This window comes from Rhopalosiphum padi, chromosome 4 (genome assembly GCF_020882245.1).
Source record: "Rhopalosiphum padi isolate XX-2018 chromosome 4, ASM2088224v1, whole genome shotgun sequence".
Taxonomy (NCBI): Eukaryota; Metazoa; Arthropoda; class Insecta; order Hemiptera; family Aphididae; genus Rhopalosiphum; species Rhopalosiphum padi.
The window spans coordinates 17,735,870-17,758,415 of record NC_083600.1 but is presented as its reverse complement, the minus strand read 5'-3'; the positions used below and the strand labels follow the sequence as shown (position 1 = coordinate 17,758,415).

Here is a 22,546-nt window from a genome sequence, read left to right as displayed (position 1 = left end):
TTATAAAAAATATATTCACATATAATAGGTAAGTTTATATTTTTAGGTAAAATTTTTAGTATATTGTGTAACTCATTTAACTATTTAAGTTGTACTTAATATGAATTATATGATTACTTTATGCCAATAATGCCAGTAACTTAAGTTAATGACTACTTAACTTTCCAATTATTTGAATTTAACTTATTATTTATTTATGAGTTATTACACATTGTACTAATTATACCTAAACAATATATTATAATGTGCACTCAAATATCCGGTTCCCAAAAATAGATAGGTATATAGATATATTATATATGTGTTATGTACAAATATAATATAAATATTCATAGATACCTGTTATTTTACTAGATAGTAGATATATATTAATGTGATATATTATATATTTATATTAAAAATTATTAGAGAGAAAAATCAATCAATTCCCAATGACATGCTGCCGGGGGTATTTTTATTAATAATTAAAAAAAAAAAATCAATCTACATACTCGAGATAAAAAAATACAGATATTAGTGATCTGTAGGTACTACAGATATACTACTCTGTAGTCATTTTTTCTTATTCGTCACACACACAAGTATAAGTAGTTTAGTATAGTTATTAATTACACAACAAAATTAACCATATCATTACGTTTAAGTAGTGCTTTAAAATCGGTATTTTGGTAATGTACAGATAGTAACATATATTATTAAACATATTATTATAAGTTTTAAAATGCAATGATTGAAAATTATTATGATTGTGTGGGGACTGGGGAGTTGCAGCAGTGATTACCGAAACGTTAAAAAACCACTTCGTTTGGCATAGGACAACCGTCCAATACAGCCAATATGTTCTGTGCGGTCATCACAGCCATCTCTTCCTCCAACTCCAAAGTGGACGTACCAATGTGTGGCAGGAGCACTATAAATAACGTGAAAAAAATTATTATTTATACTGAAATCAGTGAAACCTCTATTTTAATAGACACGCGTATAATACGCGGCGTATTTATTAAAAAAATTACAGGGGAAATGAGAAAAATAGTAAATGCGAAATGCCTACTCTGAAAAATAAATAGATATTATTTTCAAATAAAAACTAATAATAAAGATGACATATAGATATGTATTACGTACATTATATATAGACTATATAATATAGTTTTAACTCGATACTTCTGGAGAACAATATAATATATAACAGTGGTGTGTTTTACGTTTTACACACTATTCTTAATACTTTATACTTATCATATATTATATTGATCTACAACTAATATTAAAACCGAGGTGGATATATATCCACGATCCACCTTGATTAAAACAAAATATTCAAAACTATTATGATAGAAACACGTACAAACGTTGTCCAGTCCCATAAGTGGATGATCCAATGGCAGTGGTTCGGGTGTCATCACGTCCAGTCCAGCGCCTCGGATTCTTTTCTCCTTGAGAGCTTCGACCAAAGCGTCTTGGTCAATCAGCTCTACGAAATTTAGAGACCAATAAAATATAAGTCATGGGGGTGGCTATAAATAAATATTATATTTTATAAATTGACTGTGATTGCCGATTAGATGTGATCACACGTATTCAACATGGTTGTGGTGAATAATTTTAAGTTCTCGACTATGATTCAATTAAAATAATATAATATCTATTCTATTAATTGTTTATATTTTTATTTTATATGTCGTGAGCACAAATAAACTAGATATTATATAATATTTTTACACATGATTTGCCATCTAAATAATTAAAAGAGTTCTCCTCAATGATTTTAAATTTGGCTCACCAAATCCGTTTTAAAAATTAAAATTAAACGGAATATATTTTTTTCAATAGATAAGCATTATATTAAATTACAAATAATTCTTTTTTTCTGAAATTTTAATGATATTTTTTTAAAACAATAATTACTTGAATAAAAAAAAATTGGGGTCACTGTGCTGAATACTCAGAATACTAAGGTTGGTTTCAAGTTATTATTATATCAAAAATGATCAAGAGAAACATAAATCTATACAGAACTATAGATTAAATACATAATATATTTTATATAGTTAAAATACAACTACTTATATACTAACGTCCGCGACCAATGTTTACAAGTATTGCATTGGACTTCATAGTGGCGATCCGTTCTCTGTTCACGATGAATTTTGTCTCATCGTTCAAAGCCGCAGCGACTACGACAAAATCGCTACGCTCCATCAATTCGTCCACCGTGACCAACTGTCCACCAAGGGCTTTTACTAGAAAAAAGACACCATAACTAATCACAGTTTTAAATTTAATTTAATATTTTTATATTTTTGGTTTATTTGCATACTTTTATTTCACCACCAATAATAGATTATTACTCCACGCGGCACGCACATAGAACGTCCGTATAAACGGTAGAGGTAAATACTTACCGTCCGGTTTTTCATTTCTACTGGTGTACAAAAGTTGGGACACTTTGAAATTGACCAATTTCTCAGCGATCGACGTGCCGATTCTGCCGCAACCTAAGATGCCCACGACCGATCCTTTTATGCTTCTACCACACACCCACCCGGGAATCCATTCCTTCCATCCACCACTATATACACGCATATAAAAAAATAAAATTACCAATAGCTTTTAACATATCTATCATCTAATATTTTAATTAAAATCCCAAATTTCTCTTATCATGTTATAAATTTGATTTATTATCTATAGAATTGTATCATAACGCTATAAAAAATTGATATTCAATTCATTATAAATTATAATTGATCATAATTATTGTTTTAAAAAAAATAGACAATCTTTGTATACTATTATAGTATTATAATTGCTCATAAATTCATAAATATATAAATTATACAATAGTTTTTAGTGTGCTTATTCTTTTTTAAACAATAATATTTGTTTTTAAAAATTTAAATATATTAAATTGTATAATTATATCTATATTATGATTTTTGTTTTATATACTAATATAGTAATATTATGTTACTGCGCAGCTACATGAAAGGCCAAAAAAGTATTTAGTAAGTATTTGAGCAAGGTTGTAACTGGGGGAGGGTCCAGGGGTACGGACACCCTCCCCGAAATTTTTAAAAGTAGCCACATTTCACTGGTAAATATAGTTTATTGACTATAAAATTTCGGGTGCATCCAATAAGTGGGGTACAAAAATAATATAAGTTTTACATTTTGTACGAATCGGGTCCGGGCATTTAAAATGATGTGTTTGAATTTGGTCCGTTTATAATTATTTTTCGAATTGTAGTCAGGGGCACATTTAGGGGGGAAGGGGGCAATTGCCCCCGACGGCAAATTTATAAGAGCGGCAGTTTTTGTACCCATATATTTATTAAAAATTATAATAATATAAAAAGAATAATATCCTTACAGTATACACTATATACACATTGTATTTTGTATATATTTTGTATTAAAAATTTACGATTCGTAGTAATAACATAATGAACAAATATAATATGGATCACGTACTTCCCGTTGAAAATTGAAATACACTGATTATAGGTATAATAATAGTAATATTTTATCGTAGTAATGAGTGAATTTAAGCCTAGTACAATACTATAATAAGAACAACAAACGCATGTGACTCCTTTTATTCACACGAATCAGTTCTATGTTTTATTCTGCTCACCCAAATATATTTCAATTTATACACTTTTAAAAAATATTCAAATCGACGTTTAGAAACTGTATAATATCTAAGAAAGATTTTGTAAAGGAAAAAATGACAGAAAAAATATTTGGAAAAAATAATTGCTACGAATGTTAAATCTGAATCTTATAAATTTCAACCCAATTATTACTTATTAGTTATTAACTATTATAACTAGACGAGGATTGTAAATCACGAAAATAAAATAGTAAACAATTGGAACCTGGGACCAGTGGGACCCAACTAGTATGCGCCGAAAATTGTAGTATCTATATTAAAAAAAATGTTAGACAACCCCCCCCCTCGAAATTTTATCATATGAGTATAATAATATACATACATTTTATACAAGCAGACAAGCGATGGGTCCCAAGTCCAGATTCGCGGGTATGAACACTAATCGAAATAATGTACACGATGTATCATACCACTAACATAGGTCATATAGTGTCTTCATTATAAGTTATAACACGATTCAGTCACTTACGTTTTCAATTCACGGTTCGCTTCGAAAAACCTTCTGGTAGTGGCTATAATGAGACCTACAGCAATTTCCGCAACCGATTCCGTCAGAATGCCTGGCGTATTTCCCAAACGTACACCGTATTTTTTCATTGATGTCAAGTCAACGTGATCATATCCCACAGACATGGTACCGATCACCTTAAGACTGGGTCCTATATACATAATAATTTATTTTGTTTAATATTTATGTTGTGGACTTGAGGTATACGAAGACATAAAATACTACAAAGTTTATGTATTTTATATTTTTTTTTATTGGACAAAAACAATCTATACAGATGAGACAATAAGTTTATATAATAAAGTAATATATAGAATGAAAGGTATGATTAAATAGCTACCCATTAGTGACTCTTGCAAGAGTCTTAGCCATGGCTAATTGATTAATTTTTTATTTTAGAGGCGCTAGATCTTAAATTTTTGCAAAAGGTCTCGGCAAAAAAATTACATTTTTTAGGTACAATCATATGAAGTAACTAGGGGGAGGGTCCATGGGTTCGGATTACTGATAAGTATCTAATATAAATATTAAAAAAAAAATGTTGAACCCCGAATTTGTTTCAGTTAAAGCCTGGGCCACCAATATTTTATTTATTTTTTAAATGTCGATCTTTTTACGTATTTGTGATATACATGGGTTATATATATAATTAATTAAATATTTAAATACCTAAAGAAACATTAATAGCATATCATCAACCAACACTAACCCGCTGCTTTCAGGACCTGTTCATTTATCAGAATTCTGTTGTTATGACAGAAAATTGAAAACTTGCCCTGTACACATTCGAGAACATCTTCTGCGATGATACTTCCATCCTTTTTACTAGATTTGCACATTTCTACATTACACCTGTAATTAATTTATATTTTAATAATGGTTTGAAATGTCTGTTTTCATCTGGTTATTAATTTTTATGAAATTGCATATTTAATTTATAAACTAATACAAATGTACAACGTAGAGATAGGTCACAAAAATTGTAATTGTTAAAATTAAGGGTCACAATTTGAAAATTATTTTTTCCAAAAACATCAAAATCGAGTATATAATATTAGTTCTGATATTACTGATAACACAAAATTTATTATTTCCTTGACGAAATCATGTCAAAAGAACTATTGTTTTTTTTTTTAAATCACATCAAAATGCACATTATATGACCATTATGACCATTATAAACCATAAAATAAAAAATGTACTTTTTCCAGATAGAAGCAAAACATTGTTCTTTATTTTCCTATGTTAAAATTGAGTTTTGTGTAATACGTTTCAAATAAAAACTGACTATATATCTATAATCTAAATTTCTATTACACTAATACAATTTAGTTATTTCACCCAAAAGACTAATTATCAAAAATCAGAATATTGTACAAGCTTGAAGTTCAATTGTTATTGAATTAGTATTTAGTATAATACTAGTATAACTAGTATAAGTGCTAAAAGTGCACAACCTTAGTAATTAATATATGTTATGAATACAGATTAAGTAATTACAATAATACAATTAGATTTTATAGCAAAAATTAAAATAAATAATTAGGTAATCGAAATAGTAGGTACCTTGTACGTAATAAATCGACAGCTTTTTGAGGATAATCATTACGTAATAACAACACCGTTGGTTTTGATGACATTTCTGCATAAGTACTAAAACGTGTTTTTATACTTCCAATGATTTAATTAGGTACTGTAAAATAACATTATCATTTTTACGTTAATAAATAAAACAAAAAAGTATGTATTACTGTATTAGCCATTAAAGATGGACAACTTGTGATTAGATATTAGACTTAAAAGTTAAAACAATATACGAATACATAACAAAAAAAGTCCGAAAATAAAAAATATTTTATATAATTAATATTTATTTTAAATATTTGAAAATTTAAAAATGTTTGTATACATATTATATTATTATATTTTCGTATAACTAACAAAAATAATGGAAATCCATTATAGTTAGGTATTTATATTCTATATAGTAATGAAAAATTTATATTTTTTTATTATATATACTATTTTTTTTTTTTAGTTTTAGTTTAGTTGACGTGTTTATAAATAAAATAAAATTCATTTTTTGTTGAAATATATTTAGTTGCAAATAAATTTTAATATTGTTGTTCCTAAGATATCGTGTGATTGTATAGAAATAGAATCATTGGAAAACCGGGAAAAAAATGCCCGACCCTAGGAAAAAAAATTCAATTTTTTAAACGCTAATTACAAAATTATTTATAATTATTTATAAAAACATATAGATTTTAATATAACTAAATATATCATTTATAAACATAATGTAACAATACATATTCTAAAAATTAAAATTTATTAATTTGAAATTTTTATCTTTTAAACTATATTGTTAAAATATTAAGAAACGCGATATTTTATTTCGGGGATTTTTATTCTGATTATCGATTGTACTTATAAAAATTAATTTAATTAATAATAAAATATATAATTATAAATAAAAATAATAAAATAGAAAAAAAATATAATAATATAATGTGTATAATATATAATGTCTAAAAACACTTTAAAATTTTTAAAATAAATACTATATAAAATATATTGTATTTTCGGACTTTTTATCCGACTATAAAAACTGAATATGGACTTTTAGTCCAACTTTTTTTAAAACGGACTTTTTGACCGATTATCATTGTAAACCATATTACGTTTAGACGTTTAGTCTATATAGAATATAGGACATGTGTAGTTACTAGTTAGGTAGGTACAAGGTACATGGTACGTTACATTTTTTTTCATGACTTATAAAACAATAACAGTATAGTAGACTATTACTATCTCTATTCTAAGTCCTATGCATATATATTACATTTTAAATTTCGAGCATGGTGAGCAATGTAGGTATATTAGCTACCTATATTATAAATCATAATAAAGTTTAATTTGCTATAAGTTAAAAATTGACTTCACCAGTTTCATAAATAGAAATTGGCTTTGTAGATTATATTTGTTCCAAATATCTGCCAAGATTAATTGTATTAAAAAAGTTTATAAAAATTTAAGTTACAAGTTGTAACTTACAACTACTGTTCCTCTTACCATCCACATTCAAAACAAAAATCTAGGTTATTTGTGCTTACACGAAGTTTATTATAGTAGTATAGTGTTTTATTGATTGATAAATTTATGTTTTGGAAAGTCCACCACTAAAACTTAGAGAAGATCCCTTAAGTGTAATGAAAAATCAAAAAATGGTAGGTAAACATTTAACTATTTTAGATCTATCATAGGTGATAGGTTTAATTATATATTAATAAGTAAATAGATATTTTGTATTTTATATTATAAAAAATGATTTTGTAAATATTAATTATTTATACTTGGTATTCATATTCATGAATCAATACACTAATCGACGTATGCAACGAAATATCGGTCACGCAGACGGACATTGGATCAGCTCGACCAGGACTAATCCCGAAGTCTCGACACATACCGACTTCCGTGAAAAGCGATTTTATTGATTTATTCTTACTTTTTGTTCTCACGATTACTATGTTATCAATTTGTTACCATTTTAACCAGTTTAAATAAGTTTAATCAAAGGCCGCATACTATAAGCACAATATAATATATTAAAATAATATGTTATCATAATTAACTATAGCTTAATTCATGAATAAGCTTTATGACTTAAAAAATATAACAATAATTAAGCGGTGTATCTATATATTCTATATTTCTATATTCAATAGGAATTATGAAGTATTTAGTAAAAAATAATTAAGTTTCATAAGTTATTGTTAATTTTTCGATTAGGGCGTAGACTTAAAAGTGATAATATCACTAATATCAGTATTTAGTTATAATGATAAGATTTTTTTAATTATAAAAACAAAACATATTATAATATAAGATATATAAGATATATTGATAAAAATAAAAATTGTAAAGTATTGCATATAAACGAAATTATTTTTCAAATGTCAACTGTTGTGTGAAATTTTATAACAATATAGATACTAATGTATCACTATTATAATCTAAATTTAAGTATGAATTCAAGTTATACCGTATTCTTTGTAAGTAACTAGTATCTACGTTAGTAGGCACTTACTACTAACATTTAAAACATTTTTAAACTTAAACATTACTCATCACACCATTTTGTAATTAATTTTTTTTTTTAATGTAAATACTTTCAAATCTAATCTTTAGGTATCTTAAGAAACTATAGTGTTATGATAACTGATTAGTAGGTAGGTACTAAGTATACACTCCTATCAATTAACTATTTTTCATTCTGAAAAAAGTTCTAAAAAGAATAGTGCGTACCTCCTATTTTACTAGTTATTACTTACTTTATTAGTTATTATTTGTAACGCAATAATATAAAACCGTGTACAGGTTGTTGTCCGTGTTTAGGTTATCACACCGTTGGTAAAAATGATTAGATAATTATTGGTAGGTGCAGAATTGGTAAAGCAAAAAACATCTAGAGTCTTCTTTGAATAGTTTTAATTTTTAAACACCTAAAAAACAATACACTATTTATAGTAATATAATATAAACAAATCAATACCATTTAAATCACTATTCTAGTATTCAGTATTCACGTACTACCGACTACCGACACTGACAAAAATATAAAATGTATAAAGGATCAAAAACCTACTTCCCCTCTGTCACTTCTAATCGTAATATTACTATCACAATATCACGTGATCAGTTCAAGTATTATCATTATAATTTGATATTCTAAAGTAGTAAGTAGTAAAGTCTAAGTTCAACTGCTCTAGTTTCTAGTAATCTAGTGACTTAGTGAGCAAGTGAGTTCAGATTAAATGACTGATCGCAAAATAATGTCGAGTCGTTTGGAAATACCTTAAGTCTTTAGTTGAACATTTTTCACAAAATCAAATTTATATGCTAAGTTCCTCCATTGAGTATTTGTATTTGTTGTTTATACAAAAAAATCTAAAAATATTACGATTACACGACTCAACTTATTTGAAATTTCATCTTAGAATTTGGATACAGTGTAATTTACATTTGCAAGGGTAAAGAAAAAAAATGGTGACCGTGGGATTGGAGTTAACTGTTATATAATTCAATCGTCATAACTTTGACAAACTCAGCCGTCGATCACAATTCACTATTTCATTATTATAGTTAGCTACCCCTGATTGAAGCATTTTAAAGTCTAACAAAAATGGTTGTATATTATATGGACTATGATCTATGATCTATCGATAGGAATGATACATTTAAATACAGTTAAAAAAATTACTCAATTTACCACTTACTAAAGCCTATAATACATTAATACAGTATACTACTGAACCGTCTGAGCCTTTAGGTTATAGCCTATTTACGCTCATATCATATGGATTGTGGGTATATTATTATAGTATAATATAAAATGCAAGACTTGTAGACTAGATACACTTATATAATTAAAATAAAAAAATATAGGTTGTTAATTATTATGGTACTTAATAGTTAATACTTATATAACCATTGCTCTTAACTCTTAAGCAATTAAGTTACAAAACAGCTATGAACTACTATTGTAGTACTATGTTTTTTTTTTTTTTTTTAATAGTATATTATAATGATTCATGACTACTAGCTCACGAGGTAGTGGGTACTACCAAATACCATATACGTCGTACACAGTATTTGGTACTACTGTACCAGTGTAGATATTAGTATATTACTACAGTAAGTTGATAGAAGTATAATATAAATATATTTTCATATAGTCTGTGGTACTATTAAACACGTAGATTCCTATTGTTCCTATAGATTATTTTTAATTACTTTCATAATCTAAGTAGGTACGCGAAAGTCCCGGGAGTCCGGGTCGGTACCACGTGTTCACATTCGTGTCAAAACCAATCGTGTTTTCGAATAATATAATATTATCAGTCATTAATAATTATTTAACTTTTTTATATTAATCATACCTATTATCTATACAGCAATGGTTAATAATATAGGTACCTGGGAATCTAGAAAAGTTTATTTTATAAATAAATAATAATAAAAATAACATACAGATATTATATTGAATAGTACCTATACGACACGATAAAAAACGCTAAATGCAGTTAACTTTAAAATATCAAATAAATATTAACTAAGTATAAATATATTATAAAAAGTCAATTATTTTTAGTTAATTATTAAATTTCCGTTAAGTATCGCGTATTCACATCGAACGATCAAGACGTAACTGACGCCTAATGTTTTACAAAATATATTTAGAACCTATAGTTTATATCCATCTCTATATTATTATTATTATCATTGCGACTTCCTTCATCAAAACTACGTAGATACCTAGGTATAAAATACGATTACATTTTTAACGATAAAATTTGGTTTATCGAAACCCATGTATATCATTGTATAGATATACAAATATAACTTTAGGATAATGACCTGTTACGTTGAAGCCTTACTTCTAATAAAAAAAAAATAAATAAATATATGATAACATATTAAAAAAATTAATATACCTAAATGTAAAGTTTATTTCAATAAGCGTGCTTTCGAATTTCTATGTAATTTAAAAATAATATTATTTATGACGACAATTATTTTAATAACTTTTAACCAAAATTAACGTTTTCCCTTAGTCGTTTTTTGCCGATTACCGGTACCTGGATATCTTTAATCGTGCTGGTAGTTGGTACCAAATATGGCCGTATATCGTTTGCGCATTGTCCGTTTTACCTGCACCGAATTATCATATTATATCAAAATATGCGCATCAGCATGCTGAACAATAGAATTGTATAAAAAATAATTCCAGTTTTTCCACAATTTGAATTGACTCATTTTTAAATGTACTCAAAAGTCAAAATTACAGTATAATAATAATATTATTATTATAATATCATAATGTCCACGTCTCGTAAGGCCGTACATTTCGACAGTGTCCTCTCACGCATTTTACTATCCAGCAATCTATTATCTTGTTTGATATATTTATGCGATAAAAATTGATGAATTAGTTTTAAAATTAATTCATTTTAAATTGATTTAATCAATGGTCAAACGTACACCTTAGTCATGTTATTGCTAACCGATTGCCTATAATTATTTGTCATAATATTATTATATATTTTAAAACAGAAATATCTGCACAATAATTGAAAATTGAATGTTACGAAAGTAAATTTGGGAATTTTAAGATTAAAGTTAGAAAACAACTAACTCTTTTGTGTATACACCACCAGTGGCGTCATTTCAATTTTTTTTTTAATACGCATATCCTATAGAGCAGGTCACTTAAGTGCAAGCCACTATCAATTATTCAGGCCAATCAATTTATAGTGGGCCAAATTACTACCTACAATATTAGATTTTAAATACCTACGAAAATGTATACTCTGTTTTAGTTCTATTGTTAAATAATAATATTGATGCGCAAACGACAACCGGCAACCTAAATAGGTATGACTGGTATGAGGTAACCTAACCTATACTTTATACCTAAAAAACTATAAATAATTTAAAAGTACTGGATTATTAGTATTGTCGACGTAATATTTTAAGTAAAAATTTGATTAAATCATTTTATAACACTAAACCAAGAATGTAGTTATCAGGTAGGTATAAATACAGGGGGAAATTAATATACTGTAACCATTGTAAATGATTTATAACCATCTCTCTACCATTTGCATGGATGAAATAAATCGGACTAATGGGTTCGCTGTATACCAATTGAGTCCCTATACCTGAAGGGAAAAAAAATTATATACTAATTGAGTCCTGGGTACTAACGAGATATATACTAATTGAGTCCGGGGTTAGGAAACTAATAGTATACGAATTGAGTCCGAGGATTATTTTGAGTACAAGAAATTCTATAAAAGATAAAGAAAAAGAAATTCAACATCAAATACAGCTATTGCAATCATACAAAATAAATAGATTTGAATATGTACAATGTTTATTCCATAAATTTTTACCAATATAAAGAATTATAAATTATTATCATTATCTATATTTATTAAATTATACACAATTAATTATTCATACTGTATTATACCCCTACATTATTATATATTTATATTATAAAATATTTAAAAAAAAAAAAAAACATTTTTAACCATACCTGTAGAATTTTTTGCTACAGATAGTCCTAAGTCTATAATAATGGGAAGGAAAATGGTTTTTTTTTTTAGTTTGACGGGACTCAGCTAGTATTAAAACATGGACTCAATTAGTATTATACCTAAAATTTCACTGGACTCAATTGGTATATACCCTTAAACAACCCAGGACTCAATTCGTCAAAAAAGGTTATACTGGGACTCAGTTCGTATGCAGCCAATGGGTAGGTACCAGTGGCAGTTTATCTCAAAAATGGGCCTGTGTGCAAAACTAAAAAAGGCCCCATCTACATATTTTTATTTTAAATAACATAAATATACATAAATTTATATTTTATAACAATTAACAATGATATACTAATATCAGATTGAGAAAATGAGAACCATTTGAAATTAAAAATAATTTTTTTACTTTTTCGTACATAACTGTATTTATTTAAACTTTTATTTTTTTGTGGAACGTTGAGCAATAATGGGCCCCCCAAGCTGAGGGTCCGTTGGCCCGTGGCATTTGCACACATCGCACACATGTATGACACGCCACTGGTAGGTACTGTGAGGTATTGAAAATTAGGTGTCGAGTAGGTGTAGGTCACTGTAATGAGACTAATATAAGTGTTTGTGTTTAATATTTGAAGTCATTAGTCAATGATTTATCATTCTAAACGAAAAACATAATTTTGTCCAAATTTGTACTATAAACTATAGTCTATATAATATAATAAATAAATAAAATGATTGTTTGTATATTTTTTTTAGTTTAAATATGAATTACTTATGAAGAACATTCTATACCATTTTTATATCTTAGCTTTATATGTTTGTTACTACAAAATACTTGTACCTTATTCAGTGCCAAAAAAATCATAGGAGCAGGCGGTGCATGGCATTGGCCATTGGGGCCTGCAGGGTCGAAGGGCCCTAGCAGATAGCCGTCAATTTTTTTTTTTTAGTTTGATTTAATTCTATTCATAACTATTGTATTATTATTAGGGGTCTGGATTTCTAGGAGTCTGCATGTTTTTAAATAATCATTAAAAACTTAGCTAAGTCATATAGAAATTTGTTACATAACAATACGAGTTTATATTTAAAATTTAAAGTTGCATATTTTACATATTCGACCATTTTTCATTTGTAAGTGAACATATTTGACCATTTTTCATTTTATAAGTGCATATTTCACAATTATTTAAATGAATAAGTTTTTAATTCCCAGCTTAATAAAATATTTATAGCTCAATTTTCAAGGTAATTAGTACTATATTAAAAATATGCAAATGTATTAAATTTAAGTTGTTTTTATTTTAGACTAAAACTCAATGTAAAATGAAAATAATTATGTCAGATAATTAATCAAATTTATCTATTTATGGATCATATCTACAAACATTATTATTATTTATTACAAATATACTTTTTTTAAATGCATATTTTAAGGTTTTTTAGGGCATGAAGTCCCTAGCCCTAATTATTATCTTGTATTTAAGTTCATATAACAAAATGTAAAAGTCTGGTCCGTTTTACTTGGAATTGTTTATCTAAATATTGGGAAAAATATTAAGTCTAGAGTGACATAAATAGATTTGTTAATTATTATAAAAATAAATTTAAGAGATTAAAAGTAATCGCAACGATTATTTTACATCCACAAATACTATCCTATTGAAGGAGTAAATAATTCCCACAGTGTGAAGTCAGTCCGACTTTTTTATGTATCTCAACAAAGAGGGGCCTATATACATTTGTTTGAACCTGGGTCTTTGAAACTCTAGTTACGGCACTGGGCTTATACATTTTTGTGATTTTGTAAAAATTTAAAATACATATAAACAAATTATATCTATGTATTTTTTAATTTAGGCAGATCACAGGTATTTGAGGAATTAAACGCAAATTATGTTGTAACAATTGTGACATATTAGTCATTAGATAATTGACTAAGCTCCCCCTCTTACAAATAAAAATGTTTGATCCAAACTTAAATAATAGAATAAGTAGTATCATCATTGGATGGCTACTTCCGTCAAATGATTAATGTACATAAATTAGTTACTCTTAATAAATGTTACCTCATCAGTAACAGCAGAACAGTAGTTGAAACAGAACTGAGATTTGAATATGAATAGTTTTTTTTTACCTATTTTGTCCATAATGTCAGCATACACTTATGAGTATGTTTGTACATCTAAAATGTATACAAGTTTAGTTATTTATAAGAAATTGACATTATCAATGATACTGATAATTTATTCAAACAGTAGTAGAAGATATTTTATGTCATTTAAGTAGTTTCATCAAATAGAATTATACACAAATAAAATGCATAAATTGATCATTTGAAGTTCACAATACTATTGGTTAATGAAATAAAAGACATTTATTTAAAATATTAAAAAAATAATATATTATATTATTCACCAATTTTAAATGAATACATTTTATAATGATTAAAATTGTATACCTTGTAACATTTAACAATGTAGATTATTTTTATGCAATTTTGATTAGGATATAACCATTAACCTAAAATTGCACTTCGTTTGGCATTGGAGTATTGTCCAAAGCAGCAATTATATTTTTGGCAGTGGTAATAGCCATTTCTGTCCGTGTTTCAATAGAAGCACTCCCAATGTGTGGCAACAACACTTAAAATCAAATAATATTATAAGATATTAATTTAATTTAATAATGTTTATAAACATTCATGAGGTCAAGTCATATTTATTTGTACATACCAACATTATTCATCTTAATTAGAGGGTTATCAAGTGGTAATGGTTCTGGTGTCATAACGTCTAAGCCAGCACCTCCAATTCTATTTTCTTGTAATGCTTTGATGAGTTCATCTTGATCAATAAGTGCTATAAACTCAATTATTAAAATAAGATTGTTTTATAGTAATAATGAAAGTTTAAAATGTGCCTTACCTCCACGACCAATATTCACCAAAACAGCATGTGACTTCATTTTGGCAATGCGTTCTTTGTTAATGATAAATTTTGTGTCCTCATTCAGTGCGACAGAAAGAATTATAAAGTCACTCTGTTCTACAAGTTCATCGATTGTAACCAATTTTCCACCAAGAGCTTTAACTATAATTTATTATGAATTCAAAGTTTTTATTATTCTTATGCAGTACCTAAAAATTTATTAAATAACATTTTACCAGCAGGTTTTTCAGTTCTACTGGTATACAGTAATTGAGAAATTTCAAATGTATTCAACTTTTTTGCAATTGATGTCCCAATGTTGCCACATCCAACAATACCAACAACTGAGTTTCTAATGCCCCTACCGCACATCCAAACAGGTGTTGAATTTTTCCATTCACCTCTAAAAAAAAAAAAATTATTTATGCTTTTAATTACACCTAACTACTTATATTTTCATTAAAAATTACGTTTTTAATGCATGATTTGCTTCAAAAAATCGTCTTGTTGTTGATATCAACAATCCAATTGTTGTTTCTGCTACTGTTTCAGTTAAAATATCTGGCGTGTATCCCAAACGTATGCCATATTTTTTCAGTGCAGTTAAGTCAACGTGATCATATCCCACAGATATGGTTCCAACAACCTTTAGACTCGTGCCTATAATATAAAAAAATACATCAATTATCTACACAGTATTATTATTATTGTATCTGGTTATAATGAGTATTTTAACCTGCAGTTTTAATTAATTCTTCGTCAATTTTGTTTGATGGACTACAAAATATTGCAAATTTTCCAGGTATTTTTTGCATAATTTCTGCCCGAGTGGCTAGCAAGGAATCACATATTTCGACATCAAACCTGAAATATAAAAACAGTAAATATATGGGGAAAATGTTTAAGTGTAGTGTGTAACTATACTTTGAGGTATAGATAATAGATTCAAACCTTTTACGAAGTAAATCAATTGCAAGTTCTGGAACATGTCTCATTGCAACAAACACTTTGGGTTTTGACATGGCGATAACTTAAATTCTATGTAGTAACCGGAGTAGTAACTCTTCACACTAAAAAACAAATGTTTTTACAGATTAACATTGTTATAATTTATCTATTGTGAAAATTGTATTTAAAAAATAATTATGTTTAATGCATATGCATTACTTATATTTTTCTTATCTATTATAGTATAAATTAAAATCAATTACTAGAAGCAGTCCAGTGGATGGATTAAGTCAGTGGCAGCACCACGGCCATGGCCCTACTTGAAAATGACTGGTCCTACCAGTGGCCTAACCTTTGACATAATAATATACTGTTTTAAATTTTTTTGGCCCTACGATATAATTATTGGCCTCCCATTGGCCCTACCTAGAAAAAAATCCTGGTGCCGCCACTGGACTGAGTATATTAAAACAGAAACAGAAGCTACTAAACTAGTTGTCGACTAACCGTATTAAAAACGTTGTTGTCTGTTGAACTGATTGACGCGTAGTAACTTGGGAACAATTAGTGACGGGTTTATATAAATTATAGAAAACAGTAAATAGGTTATTTCATACTACTCATACTAGTGTTATTCATGACTTATACTATATATATATATAGTTACATAAGTCTAAGCAGTAACAAATAACTATAAATAGTAATAACTAATTAGATATTTAGATATGATAACTATGATTTATCTTTTTTATTATAATGTATAATACAAGATATATATATATCCACCTTGATATAATAATTAATGAAAGTTGAGTTATCTCGTTTCTTCACTTACTGATATCACATGACGTAATGTACAGATCGATGCTACCGGTTTATGCTTAGTGCCTTACGTCCTGTACGCCTGAACAGTGTTTTTGTAGAAATTTTTCCTTGTAAATGTCAGGGGCAGTTTTAGTTTTTTGCGTGGGGGGCAATATTTTTTGTATGTATATATTTAAACTATAATAAAATTAGTCTGAAAGTGTTTATTTAATATAACAAAAATTAACAGTGTATTTACTATTTATATAATAAATAAAAAAAGTCGTATAAATAAATATTAATATTAATGAAATAAAAAATAGGTATATATAACCCTTTATAAAATATGAATTGACCATATATTTTTGGAGAGTTATTAAGAATTGTAATATTAATTTTGTAGTTTTGATTGTCATCATAAACTCATTTAATTTACCTTAATTGTTATTACTTATAAATTTATAATATAAAATCTAAATTTCTATTTTTCATAGTTTCATACTGGTAAATAATTAAATCAATGAAAATATTTGACAAAATTAAGAGTAACTGAGTAAGAATTCTTGGGGGGAACACCTGAAAAATGTTGTATTCTCTGTTTTAATATTTACGAATATTATAGGTATATTATAATAAAATAAATGTAATACAAACTTGTTATATTAATTTAATAAAAATTAATAAAATAGACTTAGCTATGTTATAACTATATTTGGGATTTGGACATTAGAAAGTTAAAATTTATTTATTAAATTATTAAGTTTATGAACTTACCAATTTAAAAATTATTGTATGATAACATGGTCGTGTTAAATAAAAGCCGTCATGATATTTTCAAACATTAGCATGATTCACAATCACGATGTAGGGAATATACTATTTGTTTATATATTTTCTATAGTCTATATCAGTATTTCCTAACTTCTTTTACTCGTGGAATCTTTGCAGGAGCTTGAACGTTTTGTGGAACCCCCAAAATTATTTTTGGAGCTATTCTATGTTAGAATCATAATTCAAATCAAAAATATTATTAATTAATATTATCCCGAATTTCTCATGGAACCCTTAGATTCCACGGAACACGGGTCTATACCATTGCTTGAATTCTTCTCAATTATCATTATTTTTAACGTTTTTGATTTATTTAATAAAAAAAGTTAAGTCAATATAAATACATTTAAGAAATGAATCAACTAGGACGTTCAATTTAAGTATTGTATATTGATAATTTATTTTGAATACTAAAAAAAGTGCGCTCTGCAGTAATTATGAATGTGTTGCTTATGAAGTCAATGCGTATACATTTCCTTAACTTGCAGTGGTTTTTGTTGTTCAAAATTATTTAAAAAAAGTATTGGTAATTAACTACTATTAACCCTCTACTCGACCAAAACAAAAAACACTTATGAACTAAAATTAAAATTGAATTTATACATATGATTTTTCATTTTTTGATAATGTAATAAATACCAAATTTACAATAGACCGTATGGTTTCAAAAATTTAAAATATCCAATTCATGACAGCGTTCAGTTTTCATATTTTATTCGACAAATTGAAAATATTTAAGAGGACAATTTATAATAAATGGAAGCAAAAATTATTGTTCTTAAGACAATTGGTAAAAAATGTTAATTTCAATTTGTCAGCAATATAATAGCAGCCTACCATAAATATTTATAAGTATACTTTAAATTCCAGGGATGGTAGAAAATTTATCAGGCCTATTTTAAAATCAATCAAAAAATATATACTAGTTGTATTGAGGCAAAGAGGAAATACAAAACTAAGTTTTTTAACAATTTTGGGAGAAAAAAAACTCATAAAAGTTCAACATTTAGTTGAGGCAGGAGCTGTAGAATTGTTTTTACAAATTATTTGAAAAATACACTAAAATCGTCTTGACTATAATGCACAATGTATATAATTTATGAAAACAAATTGTATCGAGACCTGTATTTCAATATCTAAGGAGTGACATATGTTGCCTATAGCTCCACACAAATCTGAGGAAAATATAATTTTATAATAAAAATATACGAAAAGAATTTAAAATCACTAAATTGACCAGGCACTTTCAATGCATTTGAAGAATTTATAGTCGTCTATTTTTCTTCATAATTCACAATACAAGTAATTGTCATTTAAAATCAGTTAATCAATAAAATTAGAACTTTCTAAGTTGATATTACTTATCTCCATTACAAGAAAAGGAATATCATATTTTATTATATGAGAGGAAATATAACTATAGGTAAAAATTAGCTGTGGTGTGAAATAAAACAAGACTGTCTGTTTGGAAAAACAACATGTATGTATATTTTTGGGATTTGTATTGATAAACAACACAATTAATATTAGTTTTTCTTCCCTGCTAAAATGATTCCGTCATACTAAAAATAAAATAAAATATTATTAGTTTAATTTTAATTGTAAAATAAATAGCAATAAATTTGACATTTACTTTAGTTTGGAACCACTTCATTGCGTCTTCTTTGTTTAGTCTATGTTGGTAACCAACTTTGCCTTGCTTTCTTCTTCTGTGAGCTACGTTGAAACCTAATAAAATAATTAAAAAATAAAAGATACTATAATATATTACATAGTTTCATAGAAATATGTATATTTGTTTATCCACCTAGTATGTTAACCTTTTTAAATTTTAAATAAATTAAATTGACATTTGTACAACAAAATATATAGAAAGTCTGAATTTACAGGACCCACTGAAGATTATTATATTTCTAACTAAGTCATACCTACAGTAAAATGTGTTAGTTAAGTATTTAAAAAGAGGAGTATACTATTTTTTAAGTTGTTTTATAACAAGCTTACAAAGATTTGAAGTAAATTAGAACAAGGATTTTGAAATCAGACTTATTTCAATATCTACCTTTTTAAACAACCTTGTAACAATACAAACCAGAAAAAAAGAAGTAAATGCGAAAAAATAATTATTAAAATTTGATTTAAATCAATGAAGTATTACATAAAACTCAAGCATATGGCCTGTATGGTCTAAGTCATATATGAAACACGGAGAAGGCATTTGTTAATAACCAATCCTCGAATTAAAAAATAAAAGTATTTAAGATATACCATATATGCCTATTGTTGTTTTTTTAAATTTTATCAAATAAAGTAATTAGCCAGTTCAATCTACATTATATCAGTATTTAAGGGCAAGCGTAACAGGTGTACAGAATAAATTATAGTAGAAATACATCAGATGTTTAGGCTTCTTTGAATCAATATATAAATAGAATTTAAGATAATTCAAAAATTTGTAGTAATGAATGAAAGTATACAATTATCAGACAGTATATTACTGTATATAGACCAGGAAAGACAAGTATTACCCAAACTACCAAGTGTTTCTGATGTGAGGGTTAAGAGTTATGTAATTAACATTACATCTAGACTTAAGCACAATTACTTTGAAGATATTAACATAAAATATTTGATAAATATAAATACAGTAGTCGCGATAACTCAAATTTTTTTTATTCTTCTAGAAATATAAATTATACATAAATTCGAGTAAAATATCTCGAAGGAAATTTCTATTATCCTACAACATTGAGTTATCACACGATTCTACTATATTTATATTACCTTTTCATAATTCTTTAATTTAGTTGATGAAAAAAATAAGTGGATACACATCTAACATTTGTAATTTAATTGAATTTAATAAAATCATCTAACCTTGACGTCCCAAGACAACGAAGAAATCTAAACCATAGATACCAATACTGGGATCGTATTTGATACCCAAATCAATGTGTTCTTGAATACCAAAACCGAAGTTACCAGTGTCTGAGAAGTTCTCTCGCCTCAATTCGTATTCACGAACCTTTTAACATTAAATTCAGTTAACTAATAAATTAATTGATAAAAATAAATATCACTGAACTCACCTTTAATCCACGTTCCAAGATTTCTTCAGCCTTGGCACCACGAACTGTGCAGTGAACTGCAATTTTTTCATTCCTTCTGATACTGAAAGATCTTACTGTATAACGAGCCTTGGAGAACACTGGCTGTTGGCCAGTCAATTGTTCCAATACCTAGAAGACAAGGACATATTATACATTAGTCGTCCAGTATAATAGAGATAAATACAATAATAATAATTCACCTTGGCTGCACGAGTAAGCTTGTCACCAGATTCACCGACACAAATGTTCAAACATAATTTGCGAATTCTTAATTCACGCATACGATTTTTGGTCTTCTCTGAAGACTTGTTGCCTCCCTTCTGTAACACGAAACAAAATTATTGTAAATGGGGGTTGGTTAAAATCGACTATTTTTCTCTAGATTTGGGACTTATGTATTCTTAATGAGTATTACACCTCAGTAACGCGTGAGGGTATATTGCAATATAAGAACGTAGATGATGTGGCACCGGTTTTTTAGAGCCCCAGAACCAATTTGTGGCTGCCGAGTCTGAGTATTCAATCGAATACTAATCCGGTGCGATAATAAAAATTTTAGGATATATCAGTATAAATATTTTACGAGGAGGTCAGGTTGCCGACGATGATCGGTCGTCGGAACGCGAACGGCCTGGCGTTTGGACGATTGGATCGGATGAAAAATATTCACTCACCTTTAAGTCGACGAGGACCATGATGGATTCGGCTGTGCTGAAGTTGTTTATAAGATAGTCACGACGCGAAAGAACGGAACGTTACCGAACGGACCGCTGTCATGAAGTGGAGGTGTAGTGGTAGTATTTTTGTTTTGGTCGATGTAACCTAAAAAATATCATGGAACGTAAAATACGATTGTGAAATCGCTGTTATCATCGGTAAATTCACGCGGTAAATTCGAAAGTTTTTTAATTTTCTATCATACCTCTTATGACGAGTGGATTGGCAATTAGTGTTCCTTGTGTTCGAATTTTACTGTCATAGCAGTGTGCTAGATAATAGCCATGCTAAGGCTCTGGAGCAATGGGAAATAGATCGGCTTACATTTGAACATAGTAGGTTGTTGTCAGTTTGCCATTTTTGTTGATTTTAAATCAAACTAACACTATTTACTATTTTGAGGACGTTATACCCGCATGTGTTGTCTCTGTTTTAATAACATAGTAACATACATCACAGCAAATTTGCGTTCAGCAGAACACATTTTGTGATGTTAGCTTTAATATTAGAGTAAATCTACCTATTATCAAATTTAAAGGTAAGAATATTATCTAGACAATGTCATATGCTTTTATTGATATTATTATTGTTTTAAAGTGAATTATGAACATTTTAAAGTTGTAAAATTGTACATAGCTATAATTCACTTTAAAACGATAATATCAATTAAAGCATATGATCGTATGTCAACATTGTCTAGATAATATGCTTACCTTTAAATATTAAATTTTATGATAGGTAGATTTACTTTAATATTAAAGCTAACATTACAAAATGTTTTCTGCTGAACGCAAATTTGCTATGATGTGCGTTAGTAAGACAGAGACAACACATGCGGCTATCACTGTAAAAGATTAAAATGGATGATCCTTTTAAAAGTTTATATATATCTTTATGATATTTAAAATTACTTC

The 22,546-nt window shown here is 27.4% G+C and overlaps 3 protein-coding genes across 6 annotated transcripts; all 3 read right to left on the bottom strand.

The window, feature by feature from the left end:
- Window positions 1-432: 432 nt before the first annotated feature.
- Window positions 433-8,824, bottom strand: LOC132928532 (glyoxylate reductase/hydroxypyruvate reductase-like). 2 transcript variants are annotated; one of them, XM_060993282.1, is made up of 8 exons: window positions 8,522-8,824; window positions 5,751-5,877; window positions 4,894-5,036; window positions 4,146-4,335; window positions 2,406-2,572; window positions 2,079-2,243; window positions 1,349-1,474; window positions 433-910 (listed from the first exon to the last, which is right to left on the bottom strand). In XM_060993282.1, the coding sequence occupies exons 2-8, from the start codon at window positions 5,822-5,824 to the stop codon at window positions 789-791; spliced, it is 987 nt and encodes a 328-aa protein (XP_060849265.1). In that variant the 5' UTR covers window positions 5,825-5,877; window positions 8,522-8,824; the 3' UTR covers window positions 433-788. The 2 variants fall into 2 exon arrangements, with proteins under 2 accessions (XP_060849265.1, XP_060849266.1); XM_060993283.1 differs by lacking the exon at window positions 8,522-8,824 and adding an exon at window positions 7,541-7,740.
- A 5,294-nt stretch (window positions 8,825-14,118) lies between these two features.
- On the bottom strand, window positions 14,119-16,926 carry LOC132930264 (glyoxylate reductase/hydroxypyruvate reductase-like). Of its 3 annotated transcripts, XR_009662204.1 has the most exons (9): window positions 16,678-16,926; window positions 16,174-16,292; window positions 15,959-16,086; window positions 15,693-15,882; window positions 15,459-15,625; window positions 15,220-15,384; window positions 15,028-15,153; window positions 14,754-14,937; window positions 14,119-14,477 (listed from the first exon to the last, which is right to left on the bottom strand). XR_009662204.1 is itself a non-coding variant. In XM_060996030.1 (8 exons), exons 2-8 carry the CDS (start codon window positions 16,242-16,244, stop codon window positions 14,816-14,818), a joined length of 969 nt encoding a protein of 322 aa, XP_060852013.1. In that variant the 5' UTR covers window positions 16,245-16,292; window positions 16,678-16,926; the 3' UTR covers window positions 14,651-14,815. The 3 variants fall into 3 exon arrangements, 2 of the variants coding, with proteins under 2 accessions (XP_060852013.1, XP_060852014.1); XM_060996030.1 differs by lacking the exon at window positions 14,119-14,477 and having other exon boundaries at window positions 14,651-14,937; XM_060996031.1 differs by lacking the exons at window positions 14,119-14,477; window positions 16,678-16,926 and adding an exon at window positions 16,434-16,658 and having other exon boundaries at window positions 14,651-14,937.
- A 2,341-nt stretch (window positions 16,927-19,267) lies between these two features.
- LOC132930179 (large ribosomal subunit protein uL5) lies at window positions 19,268-21,737 on the bottom strand. The gene is made up of 6 exons (XM_060995898.1): window positions 21,590-21,737; window positions 21,116-21,235; window positions 20,895-21,044; window positions 20,683-20,830; window positions 19,439-19,533; window positions 19,268-19,367 (listed from the first exon to the last, which is right to left on the bottom strand). Exons 1-6 carry the CDS (start codon window positions 21,608-21,610, stop codon window positions 19,332-19,334), a joined length of 570 nt encoding a protein of 189 aa, XP_060851881.1. The 5' UTR covers window positions 21,611-21,737; the 3' UTR covers window positions 19,268-19,331.
- Window positions 21,738-22,546: the final 809 nt, after the last annotated feature.